This window comes from Dama dama, chromosome 22 (assembly GCF_033118175.1).
Source record: "Dama dama isolate Ldn47 chromosome 22, ASM3311817v1, whole genome shotgun sequence".
NCBI lineage: Eukaryota > Metazoa > Chordata > Mammalia > Artiodactyla > Cervidae > Dama > Dama dama.
This window is the reverse complement of record NC_083702.1, coordinates 4,402,694-4,423,614: the sequence shown is the minus strand read 5'-3', so window position 1 is coordinate 4,423,614 and position 20,921 is coordinate 4,402,694. Positions and strand designations below refer to the sequence as shown.

Here is a 20,921-nt window from a genome sequence, read left to right as displayed (position 1 = left end):
AGGCCAGAGGGGATGGGCGTCTCCCTGGGGTGCGACCCAGGCTGAGCTGAGCCCCGTCTCTACACCCGCAGGTCGCTGCCTTGTTTCTCTCCTTGGGGCCTCTTGCCTGGACTTCCTTATGCCCCCCCCCCCCCAGCCCTCTCCTGCCCCAAAGAACTTCTGTGCCCCCTGGAGCATCTGGGCTCTGAGGGTGGCCGCCCTGGCACACGCCAGGCCTGGTCACGGGCCTGTCCACCTGTGATGGCTTGTTCTGCCGCTGGACTCTAGCCCAGGCTGAGCAGCGTGAGAACAGTCCCTGGGCACGCTCACCCCCGCACCCCGTCTCAGTCCTTGCAGACACCTCTGGGGCCATGACTGTCTCCGTCGGGCAGAGGAGGGAGCTAAGGTAATGACCGCCTGAGACTGAGCTACAAAAACCGCAGGGCCCGGGAAGTTTGCAGGCGTGTTTTCGGCTGTGCATCCTTGTTTCAAGCAATGTTTTAGATAGAAACCCTCTAAGTCCCTGGAGAGGGAGAAAGTGTCTTGTGGGGCCTCTCAGGCCTCCCGTGGCGGGCTCCTGGGCCCATTGAGCCCGCCCCCCATGAAGCCCCCTGCTGCCTGCAGCACCTGGGAAGGGGCCACACCTATTCATAGGCTGAACCCCTGCCTACTCTAGGCCTTACCCCGAATGGACATTGGGCACCGGGTCAGGAAGGCTTCCTAGAGGAGGTGAGGCCTGAGCTGGGTTGTGATGCACGTGAAGGAGCAGCTGACACTCAGTGTGGAAGCAAGTTCTTCGTCACCGCCACACTCTGTGACATGTTGGGAGTCTCCCATCAACAGAGGAGGGACTGATGGCCAGAGAAGGCAGGTGTGGTTTGTTCCAGGCACCCCTGCTGCTGGAGGCAGAGCAGTCCTAGAGCCCAGTCTTCCCCAGATACCCAGAGCTGGAATTCTCAGACGGCTGGTGTTGACCCGGGCAGAGTTAGCAAGAGTTTGTGTCCCAGAGAATTAGCCAATGCACAAGCCGCTGAGACCATGACACAGTGAAGGTCGTTGCTCCCCCAGATAACAGAAGGAGAAAGCTCTCCAAACTGATTAAGAACCTGGAAGGGCCAGACCTTCCCCTAATGCGTCCTTTAAAAACCAGCTCTCCGCAGGGATAAAGGCAGCTCTGAGCAGGGCTGAGCTGCTCTCTCCGTAAAGCCGGGTGCAGCCGCCCTGTAACATTCCTCTTTCACCAGCTGTCAATGAAAAATGAAGAATGCATTTTCGACCTGTGCAAAAAATGCTCTATTAATGCCTGAGGTATTCTCGGGCCACTACAAAGCCTTCCTTATCCAACCCCGGCTTCACTCTCCACCCAGCAGAGCACCGACTGTGATTAGGGGCTGCTCCAGAAGGGGTCTTTCAGGTAATAGTTCCTGGAGATAACTAACGGGGGGCCCTGGTGAGGTGGGTGCAGTTTGTGTATCCTCAGCCACCAGCAACGGGGGACCCTCCCCCCGGACTCCCCAGGCCCCTGGGTGGTTGGTGGTATCTGAGCCTCAGCCGTCCCTGACCCCTCCTTGCTCACTACTCCTTTTTAACTGTTTTTCTAAGGACAGGGAGGAAAAAATATCTGTCTCTATGGAGGGTGTACTTTGCCAAAATTTCTACTAGAACCTCCCCAAAGCCAATAGGAACTAGACAGCGCTCAGCTCAAGCTACTTTTTAGACCCACAGGTTGATTTCATGAATGGCCCCCTCGATCCTCGGTGGACGTCACCGTTTCTATAGGAAAAAACCGAAGAGCCTCAGTGTCAGTTGGCAAGCAGGCGTGCTGGATGTCCAGTCTGTTCTGGGTTGTTCCCTGGGCTCCTCATCCGCCGCTGGGTCCCCTGAGAATCAGAGGTGCTCCTATCTTCAGCTCCTGCCTGGGTACCATGGCAACCAGCCATGCTCCCAATAAAGTCTGAATGAATGGAGATGGTCCAGCTCACCTTGTAAGGCTTCCCAGTTGGTGCAGTGGTAAAAAGAATCTGCCTGCCAATGCAGGAGACACAGAAGACGTGGGTTCCATCCCTGGGTTGGGAAGATCCCCCTGGAGGAGGAAATGGCAACCCACTCCAGGATTCTTGCCTGGAGAATCCCATGGACAGAGGAGTCTGGTGGGCTGTAGTCCATGGGGTTGCAAAAGAGTAGGACATGATTGAGTGACTGAGCATGTATGCATGGACACGGGTTAGGTTGAAGAGGGATAGTCCCTAGTTGCAGACACCGTTCTTGTCATTAGATGAAATGATAAGGAAAGCCCCGAGCAGCACCTGGCACGTAGTAGGTGTGCTGGAGGTCAGTATTCGTGGAACCCAAACCTTTTCCCATAGCCCACGTTGTCTGTGCCGAAGCCTCTAAATTTGGCCCGTGTGTCACCACCCTCATAACAATATCCTCACTCCCCTTCCTAAAGGGAACCAAAAGCTTTTATGTACATTTTGAAAGAGTCTTCTAAGTTTTATTTGTGAGAATACAAAGACTGTTACTCTATTTCACTTTTGAAAAATATCAATGGCTGGGGCCATTTGCCCTTTTAGGGCAAAACACCTTGGAGTCCCTGCTTCCACAGTTGGAGCGCTGAACTTGGGGTCAGATGTCCCGGCGCTGGTTCTTGCTTGGTTGTCTGTATCTAGCTGTGTGACCTCAGGCAGGTCTCATAACCTCTCTGAGCCTCGGTTTTCTGATCTCAGTGAGATTGCCATAGTAATACTTGCCTTGCCGGGGTATGAGGACCAGAAGGAGTTGTATGTATTTTAACATAGCTGGGCAGGTTGTTAGGGGATAAATGAGCCACTGTGAGGAGGCCGTTTGGGGCTAGAGAGCTGGTGAGGTCTTGGAGCCCCGTGAAAGGACAAGAGAGCAGCCAGCGGGGGGCACATGGGATGCTGCCGGGACTACTCACCCCAAAGTGGCTCCAGTTACCTGGGAGCTGTGTCATCAGCACCCCTCGTGGCCTGGGCTGATGAGTCAGGCCGGAAGCGGAATGGTAGAGGCCATGCCTCCCAAGTTCTGTCATCCTTGAATTAGTTATTCAACAAGAACCTCCTGGATTCCTACTCCATGCTTAACCCCATGCTGGGTGCTGGGGAACAAGTTTACACCCAAGCCACAAATCCTGCTTTCAAGAAGTTGCCGCCTAGCTTCCCTAGCATCCTGCCATCTGAGTTCCTACAGTTTATTTGTCAGCAGTAGGTTTTGTCTCTGTTAATGTCTCAGCGGGAGAGACAAGTAATAATGTGGCAAGGCTGCCGTGTACAGTTGACTGTTTTGTGCACTGAAAAACTTAGGGGGTACCATTCACAGCCTGTTCTACGTGCAGGGCACAGCTTACTTAGTCAACTGCATGCAGCGGCCCCAGTACAAGAGCTTGTGAGTGAGGACAGCTACCTGCTGTACCTTAGCCCCTGGCCAGGGGAAGCCTCATGCAAAGCAAAGAGCTTGTCTGCCCAGCCGTCTGCCTTCAAGTCACTCTCAGTCATTCCAGCCTGCAGGGCCCAGATCACCTCTTCGAAATCTTTACCTCTTAAGGGGTTAAACACACGCTGCTGACCCGTCCAGGAGCCTGATTCAGAAAGCTTGGCCCAGGATCAGTACACATTACGGATGAGATTCAGAAATTCCACCTAAAAACAACAGCGCGGCCGTCTCTGCTGGTGATGAGTGATCGGCCCTGTCCTGCTTTCACGGCAAATCCCAGGATTAGGCGCTTTCTCTTCTAGGGGAGGCACAGCCCCCGCCCCACCCCCCGGGGCCACACCCTGGCCGGCAGCCAAGTCGTTTCCAGGGGGATGCAAAGGGGCGGGCCTCGGCCCAACTTCACCTGGAGGCTGGCGGTCCTGGGAGGTCAGGGGGACGCAGAGGGCAGGCGGTGCCCTCTTGGAGGCCTGAGACGGGGCGTGAGAGGGGGACGGACCCCAGCACCTTTTGTGCTGACTGTGCGGGGGCCTCTCGGGGCAGTGACGGGCCATAGACGTTGGGCCCAGGGCCATCGTGACTCATAGAGAAGCAGCTATTCCTGCTGCAAAGCCCTGTGAGGAGGGCTCCCGAAACCCAGTTTCACAGAAGCAGAAACTCTCAGAGGCCACCCCCAGGCTGGCACAGGACTCTTAGGGCTCAGAGGGGTCCCCTGCTTTTGAGGCTACTCCTCAGGTCGGCACCCAGGGCCACAGGGAACCTCACTGGACACCTCTCTGCTCCTGCCCGTGGACCCACGCATCACGTGGGCTGCTTCTTACACCTGCTGGCCCCCTGCCCCCAGCCCCCAATGTCATCTCCCAGCCGTGAGGTCCACCAGCCTGGCCGAAGCCACGCCCCGCCCCCCCAGCAGGGTGCTTCCACATGATGGCGAATGATGCTCCAGCCATGAGGCTCCTGAAGCCAGGGACCCTCTGCTCCCCTCCTCCCACCCCCTGCAGCCAGTTGCTGCTGGGTCTACCAGGCTTTAACCCCCACCTTTCACGTCCAGTCCTGCCGCCCGGCTGGAGACGTCTTCAGCCTCAGCCTGCTTATCTCCTCCCCAGTGTCCAGCACTCTAATCCCTTCCTCTTCCCTTCACTCTGGTCCAAACATACCAGCCCATGCCCCAGACCCCATCCATTTCATGGCCTCTCTCATCTCCTGGACTTGAGCCATGGCATCACCTCCTTCTCCTCTTGGTTAAGCTCCTATTCATCCCTCAGAGCCCAAGTCAGCCGCGTCACCTCCTCTCACACGCCCTCCATGCCCCAGCCCCCAAAGGCAGAGTGGCTTCCTGCTTTGTGCTCCCAAAGCCCCAGGGCCGAGCTTCTTATAGAACTCTGGTCTTCATTCTTCTAGCAAATAATGTGTATGTCCCAAGGGAGCAGGCCCTGCTCTAGGGGATGCATCAACCACCAGGAGAGACAGACATAGGTGAATCCTAGCCAAGCACACGTTTTCTTCCGGGGGTAGGAGCAGGCAGGAGACACGTGTAACATCCACACCGTCAGGCAGTGTGAGTGCTCTGCAGAGGGCAGGGGAGGAGAGGGGAGCGGGCCGCCACTGTGTCTGGTGGTGGGAGACGTTAGTCTAAGGGCCCGGGGAGCTGAGGAAATGAGCCGTGTGGCGATCTGGAGGGGGAGCTCCAGACAGTGGGGACGGCAGGTGCAAAGGCCCTGAGGCAGAGGCGAGCCCGGCGTGTTGGAATCAGCGGCCGACAAGGCAGGGTCTTGAGGCCGCCACAATGGCTCCAGCTTTACCGCCAAGTGAGGTGGGAGCCACAGGAGGGTTTTGGGTTGAGGTGGGAGACGATCCCTCTGGGTGCCTGGGTGAGCCTGGGGACCTAGTTCCATGACCAGGGGTTGAACCTGGGCCCCCTGCATTGGGAGTGCAGAGTCTTAGCCTCTGAACTTCGTGACTCACTCTATAGGCTTCCCTCATAGCTCAGCTGGTAAAGAATTCGCCCACAATGTGGGGAACCTGGGTTCGATCCCTGGGTTGGGAAGATCCCCTGGAGAAGGGAAAGGCTACCCACTCCATTATTCTGGCCTGGAGAATTCCATGGACTGTATAGTCCAATAGGGTCACAAAGAGTCGGACACGACTGAGTGACTTTCACTTTCATGCAAAACCTTTCAAAAAACCTGTGATCCAGGCTGGAGGTGACTGTGGCTTTGACCGTGTGGCTCCGGCAGGAAGGGTGGTCAGCAGACAGATTTCTGATACATCAGGGGTAGTGCTAGGTTTTGCTGACCAGTTGGGTGTGAGACAAAGATGCATTGCATGGGTCTTGACCTAAAGAACAAGCAGACGGGTTGTCAGCAGGTGAGCTGGGGAAAACTGTGGCACAGCAGCTCTGGGGAGGTCGCAAGTTCCCTTTGGCATTAAGATTGTGGGCCTTGAGGGACACCCTTGGCCACGCAGGGGTAGAGTGAGTAAGTCTGGGAGGTGATTGTGGGTGGATGGGAGCTGGCACCCCGAGACCAGACAAGCTCATGGAGGAACTGAGTGTAGACAGAGGAGAAAGGAGGCTGGAGCACTGCGGTGTCTTGTGCTCAGAGGTCGGGAAGATGAGCGGAGGCCAGGTTGGAGGAGGAGGCCTTCCCAGGAGAAAGGGCATGAGCCGTGTCAGTGACGGTGAGTCTGGTCAGATGAGGACAAAGGATTCACCACTGGATTCAGTATCGCCCCAGCGGATGGTGACTTGACCAGGCCGTGCTCAGTGGAGTGGGGTCGAGGGGAGACACACCAGGGTGGGCATGCTGGAGGCACCACCAGGGGTCTCCTTCCGGAAGGTCTGCTGTGTGTGCGAGTGGAGAAATTCTGGGGCCAGTGGGGAGGGTGTGTGGTCACGGCATTGTGAGTTTTTTTTTTTTTAATATTTATTTATTTAATTTGGCTGCACTGGGTCTTAGTTGCATCATGTAAGCTCTAGCTGCAGTGTGTGGGATCTCGTTCCCCGACCAGGGATCAAACCCAGGCCCCCGTTGTGAGCGTGGAATCTTAGCCACTGGACCACCAAGGGAAGTCCCCACTGTGAGTTTTTGCTTGACTTCCTCTTCCACCGGTTGTAAATTTCTGAAGGCAAGAGCCCACAAGGGGTTCATTTGTGCCCCACCCCACCCCCCGCCCCGTCACCCTATTTGTCTTTCTTTCTTGCACACCCTCGCATGCACACGCTCATGTACACACACAGCACGCCCACTCAGAGGTTCCCCAGACCCGGCGCCCAGCAGGCTGCAGGATCACACTGGCCCGCTCATGTACAGTCACCAGGGGGTTAAGTGAGCCCAGAGCGGCCTCTCTCGGCATCTCCCGAGTTCTCCTGCGGATCGGCTGCGTCCAGAATGATTTGTGACGCTCTTACTGCTGCTGTTATGCACCTTCTGAAGAGCCTTTGAGATCACCGGCCCGTTCATAAATTATTCTTTTTTTTTTTTTTCTAAGAAAATGAAGTGTTTTTAGCCAAACAGCAGCAGAGGCATGTTGTGCAAAATTAGGGGGGGGAAAAGAAGAGTCTGATGATGATACGGATCTTCCGACGGCCTCACCTGACAACCGTAACTACACAGAGGACCCAGACGGCCACCATCAGCCACTGTCACTAAGAGCACTTCCCGCAGCCTCAGAGTCGGGTGTTCCCAGATGGGACGTTCCCAGGGCGTTCGATCTGTGCTTGTGGCTGAGAACTCCGAGTGTCGGGTCCTCGACGGTCACAGTCGTCTCAGCAGCAGGAGCACCGCTGTGTGCTGGACACTCCCAGCACGTAGGCCACACGTACCGTGTCACTTGGGTTTCCTGACGGGTCAGTTGTCAAGAGTCCCCCTGCCAATGCAGGAGACAAGGGTTCCATCTGTGGGTAGGGAAGATCCTCTGGAGGAGGAAAGGGCAACCCCCTCCAGTATTCTTGTCTGGAGAATCCTATGGACAGAGGAGCCTGGCGGGCTGCAGTTCATGGGGTGGTACAGAGTCGGACACGACCGAGTGACTAAACAAGAGCTGTGTCACTTAACCCTGTGGGGGACGGCCCCTTTCTCCAGGTGAGGACACTTGAGGCTCCGAGGGGCTTCCAGGCCCAGGGGGCATGCCTGAGGCCTGCACACAGCCTGGTGGGGTTGGATGTGGGGTTTCTGCTGCCACGACCATCCTGTGTGACCTGGAACCAGGCAGAGTCCTCCTCTTTGAGGTCTGTCCCAGCCCTGAGATTTCTCATCTGGGGGCACCTGGAGACATGCAAGGGGGCTGATGAGTTTGGGTCTAAGGGTGGGGAAAGGCCCCCAGCAGGTCAGTGGGTGGAGGCTGATCCAGGCGGGAGGACTCACAGAGAAAGAGGGGAGGACTCTCATCCTCCCCATCACTGTCACATCCTTGGCCAACTTGGTAAAAGCAGGTGCATCAGATGGCAAATCCCTTCCAGAAAAGCACCCACACCATCTCTCCCTCCGGCGAGGCCAGGCGGCTTGGCAGAAGGGCAGCAGCCCAGGGGCTGGCTTCGGGGGCAGGTTTGCTGTCTCTGGTTCAGAACTCGTTTCACCCCCAGAGCTCCCATTGCTCCTCCTGGAACTGTGAGGCCCCAGTACGTGTGGCTGAGATGTCAGGGGAGGAGATGGTAGATGGGGGTGTCTTCATCCCCACCATGTGCCCCTGGAAATGCTGGTTCCTGAGTCCAGAAAGGAGCCTGGAAGGCTTAGTGTGGAGCTGACATTTCTTTTCCTATTTCTGCCCGAGGGAGAGGTGGGCCCGGGGAGGGTGGGGGTGGGATGACTCTTCGGTTTCCTGCTGCTGCCCCGTCCAGACCCCCTGGTTTGGTCATGAGAGACCCAGGAGGAAGTGTGTTTATGAGAGCCGAGAAGTTGGGAGGATGGTTCTGCTGAGGCAGACTTTAAATCTGCAACCGAGACCCCTGTCCCCCTCCTTCCAAGCTCTTACTGGGTGTTTTTCAGGCAAGAAGAAGAGAAGACAGGGCTTGGGGAGCTCCGTTCCTTCACTGCCCGTGACCAATAGGATTGCCCTACAGTTCCTCTCTGCCATTTTTGCCTTGTATGGATGACTCAGCCAAGGGCAGCACATTCTGGAAGTTTCCTCCACACCACATCAAGCCAGGTGCAGTCGGGTGGAGAGAACTAAGATCAGGGTCCGTCTCGTCTGGATGGGCGCTGTGCGCTGAGAGCCCTGTGATCTGAGGCATCAGCCCCCAGAGCCCTGATCTCCTCCCCAGTGGGAGGGAGGCGATGGTCCTTCCCCGCCCCTCCCCGAGGAGTGTGGGGAGAACGGGATGGAACAGTGGACGCGGGGGCCCGCCCGTTCCCATCTCCTCCCCCGCTGTGGACCTCTTTCCCGGCCCATCACCACCATAGCTTTGCACGTTAGACGTACAGGCCATATTTCTTCTGTTCTTGCGTTCTCCGCTTTGCCTTTGGTCTGTGCTGTTCATCCTGGCCTGGAGTTTTCCCTGTTGAGGAGAATTTCCCGAGATCCGGGTGATGGTTTGCTTTCTTCCCAGTCGCCCACTGTGTTAGTGTTTGGTGAAGCCACGTGGGTCTCCTCTGAGCGCCAAGGTTCTCGGTCCTGGCCCCTTGTCCGAACAGGCCGACTCATCACCTCCCCCTGGCTCATGGCTCTGTGTGGTGGCCGCCGGGGCCAGACAGGAAGGCCCGGTTCTAACATGTCGCCTTTCTCCTTGCACATGGGCCGCACCTGAAAACCCAGCGACCTATGGCTGTCATCCATTCCTTCCTGCCACTTTTGTTCCCCGGGTGATAACTTTCAACTTTATAAACCGTGGTTGGTGCTCTGGTCTCTAGCATGCATTCATTTAGGAATTCACTTATTGCAGGCCTCCTATGTGTCAGGTCTGTAGTAGGACCAAGGACCTGCTGTTCCAAGAACCAGAGATACGAGAGTGACCAGGGGGACCTTCATGGTGCGCAGTGGATAAGAATCCGCCTGCCAGTGCAGGGCACACGGGTTTGATCCCTGGTCCTGGAAGGCCCCACAGGCCGCAGAGCAGCTAAGCCTACGTGCCCACAGCTACTGAAGCCCTCACACCCAGACCCTGCGCTTTGCAGCAAGAGAAGCCGCCGCAATGAAGAGTAGCCCCTTCTGGCTGCAACTAGAGAAATCCTGCTTGCGGCAACGAAGGCCCAGTGCAACTAAACATTAATTAATTAAATTTTAAAAAGGTTGACCAGAAAAGAAAGTCGGTGCCCTTGGCCTCTGGCCTCACACGGCGGCAGGGAGACCGTAACAACCGAGAAGACCAATGACTCTATAACCTGATTTCAGGTAGCGACTGCATCTTAGTCTCATCTGATGCCAACTTCCTTCCCTCTGCCTTTTTTTTAACTTGAAGCTCTGTCTTTTGAAAAGCACAGTTCATTTCCACTGGCATGAGGTACCATGCCATCTCTGAATGGATCGTCGTTTTTGCTAAGATGCTCTTCGACAGCCCTGTTCATGCCATTATACTTGGTCAGTTAGAATTGCAGGACTTCTGAGTTGGAGGCTGAACTTCAGAAAGACAGTGACTCATACAAGGTCACAGGGTTGCTCGATGAGGAAGCAGCATAGGAATGCCAGGCTGTGATTCCAGGTCTCCACAGACCAGTGTCTCATGCAGATGCCCTCGTGGATGATCCTTCTCCTTTCAGACAACCTGTGGTTGATCAGTTGCGACCCCAGTCAAGCGGCAGAAGCTTGGGGATGGCTGCAGGGGCCCGGAATCGAGACCACAGTCCCCAGGAGGCGATGGAGGTCTCTGTGTTCGGGCTCCTGGCACATCGGCTGCAATTTACAAAACAGACGAGACATGAAGGTGAAGTGCCCGAGGGGACCTACATTTTTCAAAGGGAAAAAAAAAGACTTAATTATATCTTTCAGAGGCACAGACACGCCGAGGAATACCAGCAGTGTCTAGGACCCGAAGCAGAAATGCCAAAGATGAGGATTTGGAAGATTAACACAGTTGAACTCGGCATCGTGGCCTTTTTTTTTTTCCTGGGGCTCCTGAAAGCTAGGGAGGTAAACACCACAGCAGGGAAGATGGACAAGGCAGGCGTGATGGAAAGCCTTTCCCTCTCTCCTGCGTTTTGCTGCAGGAATGGTCTTTCCACATAAAGCTGCTCCCGCTTAGAGCCTTCAGCAGCCCCTTCCCTTCAGGAAAAAGGTTTGAGGGGCCCTCAAGGAGCTGGGTCCCTTCTTTCCTCCCCTCTCTCCTTCTTCTCTGTTCTCTCTCTTCCTCTGCCTTGATCCTACTGGATAATCATAACGATGCTCCCCCTGTGTCCTGCCCTGGGCCCTGGGCTGGGGACAGTGGACAGAGATGAACGTGATGTAGACCCTGCCTCCAAAGGGGGAGTCGACTGTGAAGGTTCCCCCGAGGGAGACCAGACGCAGGTGGTGCAGAGTGGGGCTGGCAAGCCTTCATGAAAGAGGACGCAGGCGGTCTAGCTGGTCCCCAGCACCTGGCACAGAGCAGATGCCAACCACATGTCTGTAGAAGCAAGTGACAGATGGAGTTAGACCCCTGGTGGAGGTTCCGCTTCTAATGTCTGTGATGCCACATTCGGGCAGCAAGCGTTTCTCTAGTTCCCTCTCTGGTTTCCCTGCACCCGGAAGGTTGGTGGTGGTTCTGAAAGAACAGAGGTCTAGCGTCGGTGGTGGTGAGGAAGCCAGGAGACTACTGGTCTGGGTTCCCAGTGCTGTGAGCCTGACCAGCTGTGAGGGCCCTGAAGAAGCCCTTTTCCACCTCCTTAGGCTCCTATGTCTCTTTCCCCAAGATTAACTCTCTTCCCAGAACTGACTCGAACCTTGACACTTGGGGCCTTTGCACAGGTCCTGCCTACCTCCTTGGGCTTCCCTGGTGGCTCAGATGATACAGAATCTGCCTACAATGCGGGACACCTGGGTTCGATCCCAGGGTTGGGAAGATCCCCTGGAGGAGGAAATGGCAACCACTCTAGTATTCTTGCCTGGAGAATCCCATGGATGGAGGAGCCTGGCTGTAGTCCATGGGGTCCCAAAGAATCAGACACGACTGAGCTGCTGACACCTTCACTTTACTTACCTCGTCGGGCGCCTACTTAGTCTCTTTTATTTTAAACTTGTTTATTTTTTGGCTGCACTGGGCTTCTCGCTGCTGTGGCTTCTCTGGTTGTGGCGCACAGGCTCTAGGCACTCGGGCTTTAGTACTTGTGGCACATGGGCTTAGTTGCTCCACAGCATGTGGGATCCTCCCTGACCGGGATCGAACCAGTGTCTCTTGGATTGTGAGGCAGATTCTTAACACTGGACCACCAGGGAAGCCCCCTACTTAGTCTTTAAATTTGACTTTAAATTTACTTTAGTCTTCCAATTTGAAGTCAGCTCCTGTGTAGAATCTTCCTTAAACTTCTCTTGTGCAGAATGGCCTCTATTGGATGGATGGATGACAGATGAATGGATGTGTAGATGAATGAATAATGGATGGATGATGGATGGTGGATGGATGGATGGATGGATAGGTGGATGGATATTGGATAGTTGGATGGGTTTAGGGATGGGTGATGGATGGATGGGTAGGAAAGCTGTGAAGAAAGAAGTGATATCAGGAGAAAGTCTAGGTTCAGTGAAGGTGAGGACCAGGAGGTGGATCTCAAGCTTGAACTAACCTGGGAATGAAGCGGGCATGTTCACTAAAATTAGAGCCCCCTGGGAAGTGTGGCTAGGCTGAAGAAGTAGTGATCAGGTCCACAGAGTGGGTGTGGCCTGGGAAGGGATCCCGGGACCGACTAGGGTTACAGACAGAGTTGGGGATTGAGTGTGGACCCCAGGTCACAGGAGAAGGACAGGGCAGCTGACTCCCTGGGCACCTGCTGTATCACTCCCACAGTGCCTTGTTGAGCCCTTGCAGATGCCTGTGTCTTCCACCTCAGTTGTTCTCTTGTTAAATGCAAAGATCCTGAGAAAATCCAGGCCCTGAGTGTGACCTGTATCTGAAGTTCAGCCTTCCGCTTCCTCTTCCCCTTCTCAATGCCCTTCTTCTCTAAAGCAGCTCTTAGCTCCCATTAGTGTTCTGTTTGGCCTCTTAGCTGTTTACAGTCGGAACCCTTAGCCGAAGCATGACGTTCTGGTCCTTAGGCATCTTAGAAACTAACCCTCATGAAGAGCCCTAACAGTACATGTTGAGATTTAAATATATTTTCTAGACATCCAGGGCTTTCCTTTCTCGTCAATGTTTAAGGCAATCTAATAAAAATATTCAACGTTTGCTCTATTTTTCAATCATGGAGGAATTCAGTCCTACTTGAACTGAAACTCATATCACATTAGAATGTTGCAGAGCTTTTTGATATCCAGCATTAGTAGGATGGCCTTGTGATGGTTTTGTTTCTGACTCTGAAGGTGACTGTTTAATCCCTGTTTCACAGAAGAGGAAGTGGGGACTCAGAAAGGTTCAGTAAGCAACCTGGGATCATGCTGCTGACTGAAGTCAATTGGACTCAAACCTTGTGCCCTGAAGGGGCTTCCCTTGTGGCTTAGACAGTAGAGAATCGGCCTGCGATGCAGATTCAATCCCTGGGTTGGGAAGATCCAGTGGAGAAGGGAATGGCTACTCACTGCAGTAGGCTTGCCTGGAGAATTCCATGGACAGAGGGGCCTGGCAGGCTACAGTCCATGGGGTCGCAGAGTCAGACACGACTGAGCGACTAACAACAAAACAACAATATATACTTTGTATTTATAATAATTAAACTATTTATATATTTATATTTGTGTGTGTGTGTGCGCCGCATGTGTGCTAAGTCACTTCAGTTGTGTCTGACTCTTTGCACTGCGGACTGTAGCCCGCCAGGCTCCTCTGTCCATGGGATTCTCTAGGCAAGAATACTGGAGTGGGTTGCCATGCCCTCCTCCAGGGGATCTTCCCGACTCAGGGATCAAACCCGTGTCTTTTGGGGTCTCCTGCATTGGCAGGTGGGTTCCTTACTGCCTGCCCCACCTGGGAGCCCATGTATTTATGTATCATGTACTGATTATATGATATTTAAAGGGCTACAGTCCACAGGGTTGCAAAGAGTCACACACAACTGATGCGGCTTATCACACACACACACAGTATAATGATAACATATAGAAATAAATACGTGTCTGATCATAGCTTGCGGAAGTGTTCCCTCCACCTCTGCTGCTGTCTGTCCCAAACTAGCTCTCTGGCTCACTGAGCCTCTCACCTCTTTCCTTCAAGCCCCCTGAGCCCTTCTGAGCACTGCCCCAGGGATGGGTGCAGGTAACCCAGGCCACTGAGGCTGGTGGGCGCCAGCAGTGGTCTCCAGCCCGGGGAGAGGAGACAGTCACGCTGGTGAGGGTGCTCAGGGACAGGAGAGTCTGGGGCCGTGCCTGCCACAGGGGCCACGACGCCCCCGGCCCCAGGCGGTGCCCAGGAAGGGGGCCGCAGGCAAACCGAGGGTGGTGACAAGCCCCCATCTTTAGCCGGGAGTCGACGATGTTCGTGGGCGTTCCGACAGGACAGAGCTAGGATGTCATCGCCAGGCAGGGGCAGAGAAAGGGTGCTGACAGCCCACCAAAGCTTCTGCTTATCTTTCCATCAGAGCTAGAGCCCTTGTTTGCTTGGAGTAGCCTGGAATTCCACCCCGCTGCTGGGCACTTCACCTTTGAAACACAAGCCCAGGGAGTGAAAGCGGGGATGGCCTGCCGAAATCCCCTTCCTGACCATGAACTTGGTGGTCTTGACCAAGAACCAGCCACGGGTGCAAAAGGCCTTGGGCCCCTTTAGATTCCCCAGAGCCTTCACTGATCTCAGGTTGGGTGTCAAGGGCCACGCTGGGTTCCCATTTCCCAAGTCGGCGGCAGGGCTGTTTGTACAAGCCAGCCTGCAGTCAGCAGTTGGACGCAGCAAACAGTCTGTGTTCTGGCTGGTTCTCAGGCTCTAGGGTGTTGTTTGCAGACAGCCCTGCAGTGGTGGGTTGTTCTTGACCCCGCCTTCAGGGACGTCACGCTGGGGTTGGAAATTGTCATATGGCACAACCAGAGGGCCGGCTGCTCCAGCACACCCCTGCACCACACGGCTTTCGGAAGGTCCTAATATCAGAGCCGGGGAGATGGAAGAGGGTCCCTCCCAAATGTCAGCAGCTGGAGGGGTGGCACCCGCTCTGTGCCAGGCACGGGGATCTGCAGGGAGCGAGGCACTTCCTCCAGGAAGCCTTTCCTGACTCCCCCGCCTCCCTCACCTCCATCCTCACCCCCGCTGGACGGCGTGCGGACTTCTGTCAGGCATGGGACTCACCTGCGTCCACCACCGACGTGGAGACCAGGACTCTGTTTGTTTCCTCGGCATCACCGTGACCAGCGCCTGGTACCCACTGAGGAATGCGTGAACGCGTGCGGAAGTGGGGCACTGAGCCCGCCTGTCCGGCGGGGAAGTAGCCCTGCACCCTTGGAGCTCACACCTTAGTGGACGCCGAGCTGGGGAGGCGGGGGTTCGGGATCAGTCTGTGCAAAGCACAGGGTCACGTGGCATCGTCTGCTCGCTGAGGAATCCGAGGCCCGAGAGGGCGGTGGGCTCTCCACGTCCAGCCGGGAGGAGAGTGCTCACCTCAGCCCCAGCGTCTGGCCCCCGAGCGCAGGGGCGTTCTCTCCGTGAGATGCTGGGTGCCCTGCGTGGGCAGGCGGTGACGTCAGGGTCCGGCCTGGAGACATGGAAGTTGTGGGGACAGAACACTTGGGGTTCTTCCTCGTCCACTGCGACTGAGCTGAACTTATCTGCCCTTCCCTCTGAGCCCCGTCTGGGGAGGCCACCATCATGGCCTTTGCTGGGTCCCTATGATGGTCCAGGCAGACCTCCCTGCCATCCCCCAGCAGCTTTACACAGCAGGCTTCTGCTTCCCCAGACAGACACCTGTCTCCCCCGTGCCGTCTGTCCTGACTGCCCTGACCCATCTCGGCTGGACTCGAGCCACCGCTTGCTCACCTATTACCCTGAACGCCAAACAAGGGGCTCAGGTGTCACCCTCCAAAAAAGAGGTGTGGAGGGCGAAGGACCCAGGAGTGTGTCCCATAGGGAACTGGGAGTTATCTGCTCAGATAAAGGGTTTCCAGGTCCCCAGGACAATCCTCAGCGTGAGAGATGGGGGGAAGAGGCTCACACATGCTGTGTTTCTCCCCACGGGTCACAAGTGGGCATAGTGGGTTAGGAGAGAGGGGGACGGGTGTCTTCTGGGCATCTGCTCCGTGACAGGCCCTTTATCTAGACTCTCAGTTCTTGGTTAGGTCGACGGTGGTAGAGGAGGAAACCCAGGCTGACAGAAAAGGAGCTGGCACGGAGCCTAAGGCAAGGACTCCAAAGCCCATGCGCACAGACTCGCTCACAGTCCGAGCTGCACACAGCGGACAGGCCGCAGTGAGCCCGCCGTCGCTCGTCCCCAGGGATGGTGGCAGAGCCCGGGGGCGACCACTTGGAGGGAGATGCTGAGCGCTTGGCTCAGGCGGGACGTGATGAGGTCCGAGCCCTCCTGCAGCTCCAAAATTCCCGGAGGGAAATCGTGTCCCCGGTCTCCACATTGCTCTGGTCCCTGCTAACTCCCGAAACACCTTCTGCTCTCTCCCCAGGTGTCGTGCGCCAGGTGCGGCCCATCGTGGGCCCGTTCCACGCCGTCCTGAAGCTGGAGATGAACTACGTGGTTGGGGGTGTGGTGTCCCACCGGAATGTCGTCAACGTCCACATCTTCGTCTCTGAGTATTGGTTCTGAGGGGCCGGTTCGCAGCGCAGCCCAGTCTGTGCCTTCAGGCCAAGTCATAGCCCTGTGACGACGCCCTGCCCCGTCTGTACCACCCAGACATATCTCGGTTTTATGTATTTGTTTGTAGTGTTAGGCCGACATGTATTAAGCTGGGCCAGATGAATAAGTCCATCTGTTGTCTTTTGGTGTTTAAATAATGAGTCCAATGACTTAACTGTTTGATTGAAAACCTTGCTTCTCTTTTAACACAAAGGTTAAATTTTGCTCCCTTTTCCTGTCTCTGGGCTGAGCATTGCTAAATGACCAAGGGGGAAAAAAAAAACATTTTTCAAGGGGCAGCTAAGTCCAAATGGCAAGAGAAGACCAGTTCTTGCCCTGATTTTATGAAAATTTGACATTGGTACTTTTTTTTGCCAATCAAGTTTTGTATATGAAATTCTAAAGACACAGTTACCAAAGAAGAGCAGGTATGATAAATTCTGCCCAGAAGCAGCATGCCGCAGTGCCCCGGGGAGCCCTTCAAAGGTCAGTTACAATTGTGTGGAAACAGAGGAGCCCCGCCTAAAGCCACAGCCTGTTAGGTTGTGTGCAGTTCCAGTATGTTTGCCAAAGCAGTCACTGGGTTTTCTGCACCCTGCATCCATCCTGTATCATAGGTGGGAAAATAAACAGCTTTGTGAGCCTCCTGATGCTGTGTGCATGGGAATCGTTTAAGAGGGGCGGTCCTGACTAGCCAAGGGCTTGCGAGTATACCCCAAGACCTTCTCAAAACCCTCCTGCCTCCCAAGGCTCCGGGGTGGGGCCCAGCCTTTGTATTGGGAAAGCCTCCAACCCACATCATTTTTGACAGTTTGTCCCCCTCCCCATTCCCAGGAAGCGTGGCTCGAGCACCTTCCATGCCCCAGGCTCTGCCCGGCAGGTGCATCACGGAGCTCTGCTGATGACGTCCCTTGTGGGCTTTCTGAGCCCCTCTAGAAGCTGCCAGGGGGGCGATGAGGCTTCTCTTTCGTGGGAAGGAGAGACCACCAGAGCACTGAATCCCCCTGCGCTCGGCAGCTGGTGCTTCATTTATTCCTCCTGGAAACCCACCCATGTGGGTGCGATCGTGTCCGATTTAGAGACAAGCGAACTGGGCTCAGGGCTTCCCTGGGGGCTCAGCAGTAAAGAATCTGCCTGCCAATGCAGGAGACCCAGGCTCGACCCCTGGGTCAGGAAGATCCCCTGGAGAAAGGAGTGGCTACCCACTTCAGTGCTCTTGCCTGGAAAATCCCATGGACAGAGGAGCCTGGTGGGCTACAATTCATGGGGTCACAAAAGAGTGGGACACGACTTAGCAACTGAACAAGAACAACAACTAAACAACAACAGAATTGGGCTCAGAGAGAGGAACTCAACTCCCCAAAGTCACACAGCTTTTTAGAGACAAAGAAGGGATTCAGGTTCTGTTTATCAGATTCCAAACAACATTCCTCTCTAAAAGCCCGCGTCAGAAGAGACGTGGACAGACTGGATTTATGGGGATCCTGGCACCACCTTCGGCGTGGACAGTGGACCGAGGGCAGCCTACGCCTCCAGGCCTGCTTGCACCGGCAGGAGTCAGCATCCATGCCCTTGGTCTCCACGTACGTTTCCTCCAAGTCCCGCCCAGGCTTCACCCCATCTTCTTAGGCATCCCATTCATGCCCCAGGTCATCTCAGCAGCAGGGACCCTGGCACTGGCCACGCCCTCGGCCCCGTAGTGGGATTGCAGCATGGCCGGTGTGTGGTAACTCGAGCATGTCCAACTCTCGAACCTTCGGGAACACCCAGCGCTTATAAGGCCACTCATTTGGGGCACTCGTCCACTAAAGCCAGCCAGGCCTGGACAAGCCCGTCACATCTTGGCGGGAAGGGGAAGAACCACTGTAGGGCTGGGCTGTCCTGGAGTCAGGTCCAGGGATGAGGAGGGTGAGGGGACATCTGAGCAGCTCTCGGCGCCTGTGAACTGGGGTCTGGGCAGGGAAGGGGAGGGTGCCTGGAGTCTGATCACAGGAACGGACGCCTCAGTGCATTAAGGAGGTGGGGGGAGTGGAAGGGATACACAGGTTCTGGTTCCCATCTGCCGCTCTCAGGGCAAGGCTGCAGAACCTGGGAAGTTCCAAGCCCAGGCCCTGGGAGAGGTGGGTTCCCGAGAGCCTCTTCCTTCTGAGGACTGGGGTGGAGTGGGGTGGGAAGACGTAGTGCTGAGTCATTCTGGGAAACAGCCTTTCCCACACTCCTGATAGAGTTAGGGTGAGAGGTGCCATTGGTGAACAGAGCCAAGCCTCCTACTGTCGATTGGCTCTCAGATGAGCACGTGACCCAAGCTGGCCAATCAGATCTTCCTGACGTAGGGCAGAGGACAGGTGGGGAGGTCCCCGGCCGAGGGGTCAAAAAGCAGAGGGGACAAGGGAAGGGAGTCCGGGTCCCGTCCGATTCAGAGAGCCAGAGGGGCGGGCTCTGAACTTCACTTTGGCGGAGCCAGCTGCCTGAGTCACTACCACCTGCCAAGCCTCAGTTTCTGCATCTACAAAGTGGAGCCAGGAATCCCTGATCCGCTGCCTGGCTCCCCAAAGGCAGTGAGGAGCCTGGAGGTGACGGGGGCAGAGGAGCTTTGCAACCGTGAAGTTCTGTGTACCTGTAGGAGACCTTATCATCAAACGTCCTTAGAGGTAACGATAATGATAATGATACCTGTTGCCACTGTCAAGCCACACGAATGTCCTCCTGAAGCCAGGCATCTTTTTAGTTCTGCATTTCCTTCTCTTACTCCTTTGCGAGACATGCGGTTACAGACGGTTCTCTATATTACACAAGAGCCTAATTTTTCACATTTTATATCATGCTCCAGGCTGGGCACCTGATGGGCAGAAAAGCCTCCCATTATTCTTGCAAAGCAATTACTGTCAGCACCCAGTACTGTCAGGTTCCAGAAGGTCTCATATCACAATATTCTCCCAGAAGGCTGTGTCTGCTTTGAATGAAGGGAAACGACTCCAACTTTCAGAGCAGTGCCGTGGCACGTGGCAGGAGTGCCTGGGTCCCCTGGCGCCCCTGGAGTGACCAGTGTTAAGGCTGAACCTCTTCATCCCGGAAGTGGAATGAGACGGAAACAGACTCTTGGATGATGTTTGACGTCATAAGAGAGAAATAGAGCCATTGCAGAGCTTTTATAATATGGCCTGGGGGAAGTCTGGTGACAGTCACCGTGACTTCTTGTAATTATGGTACTCTGTTGGAGACCTGTTATGGGCCAGGAATACCTCTGTAATGGTCCCCCGATACACACACACACACACACACACACACACACACACGATTCACCCTCAGCCCCTCTGCCAGGCTAGTTCAGGCCCATCTCCTGCCAAGAGGCCTCCTGCCGGCCTCACCCCTGGGCTGGTCCTCTGCTCCCACCACTTACAGAGTGATCTCCCGTCCTGTGCTCTTTCTATTCCAGTATGTACCCACCACTCTTCGTGAAAGGCTCTCTTCCCCGATATACTAGGTCTGTGACTCCCACTTTAAGAAAAACTTACTATATAATTTTTTAAAATGCACTAAAGTACAGAGAAGTGAAGTGAAGTGAAAGTCACTCAGTCGTGTCTGACTCTTTGTGACCCCATGGACTATGTAGTCCATGGAATTCTCCAGGCCAGAATACTAGAGTGGGTAGCCTTTCCCTTCTCCAGGGGATCTTCCCAACCCAGGGATTGAACCCAGGTCTCCCACATTGCAGGCAGATTCTTTACCAGCTGAGCCACAAGGGAAGTCCAAGAATACTGGAGTGGGTAGCCTTTCCCTTCTCCAGGGAATCTTCCCAACCCAGGGATTGAACCCAGGTCTCCCGCATTGCAGGGAGATAACCAAGGTCAGTGTCCCAGGGATGGTCATGACTCCAGGGAAGCCCAGAGTACAGAGAAGAATATACAAAACCTCTTGCCCCCATCACCCAGCTTCAACAGTTACTGACTCTCTGCCCATCTTCTTTTATCTCCCCTGCCCCCCACCCCTGCCCCACGCCTGCCAACTCCTCTTATTTTGCAGGAGTATTTTTTAAAATAAACTTTATTTTTAGAGCAATTTTAGATTGGCAGAAAAATTGTGAAGATAGTACAGTTACTGTATACCCCCCCCCCCCAGTTTCTCCATTTTAATATTTTACTCTCATATGGTACGATGGTTACAGTTAATGAACCCATGTTGTTGTTCAGTTGCCCAGTCGTGTCTGACTCTTTTTTTTGGACTGCAGCACTCCAGGCCTCCCTGTCCCATGCCGTCTCCTGGAGTTTGCCCAAGTTCGTGTCCATTGTGTCGGTGATGCCATCCAGCCATCTCATCCTCTGACGCCCTCTTCTCCTTCTGCCCTCGATCTTTCCCAGCTTGAAGGAAAGATAATGAACCCATATTAGACACACTATTATTAATTAAAATACATCCTTTTTTCTGGTTTCCTTAGTTCATACCTAACACCCATTTACCATCCCAGGACCCCACCCAGGATCCCGTGTGTAATCATCCTGTCCCCTTAGCTCCTCTGGGCTGTGACGGTTTCTCAGACTTGCCTTGTTTTCGATGACCTTGGCAGTGCTGGGGAGGACTGAGGTGGGGGGTTGTAGGATGCCCCTCTGTTAGGTTTCGCCTGATGTTTTTCTCGGGATTAGACTGAGTTCATGTGTGTTGAGGGGATGACCACAG

The 20,921-nt window shown here is 54.9% G+C and overlaps 1 protein-coding gene across 1 annotated transcript in view; it reads left to right on the top strand.

Annotated features, from left to right (window-relative positions):
• The window catches only part of FBLN1 (fibulin 1), an 82,236-nt gene extending 65,339 nt beyond the window's left edge, over nt 1–16,897 (top strand). Inside the window, exon 17 of the mRNA XM_061124341.1 lies at nt 16,078–16,897. Coding sequence (XP_060980324.1) covers nt 16,078–16,217 — 140 coding nt within the window. The 3' untranslated portion in view covers nt 16,218–16,897. The remainder of the gene's footprint in view (nt 1–16,077) is intronic.
• The last annotated feature ends 4,024 nt before the right edge of the window (nt 16,898–20,921 follow it).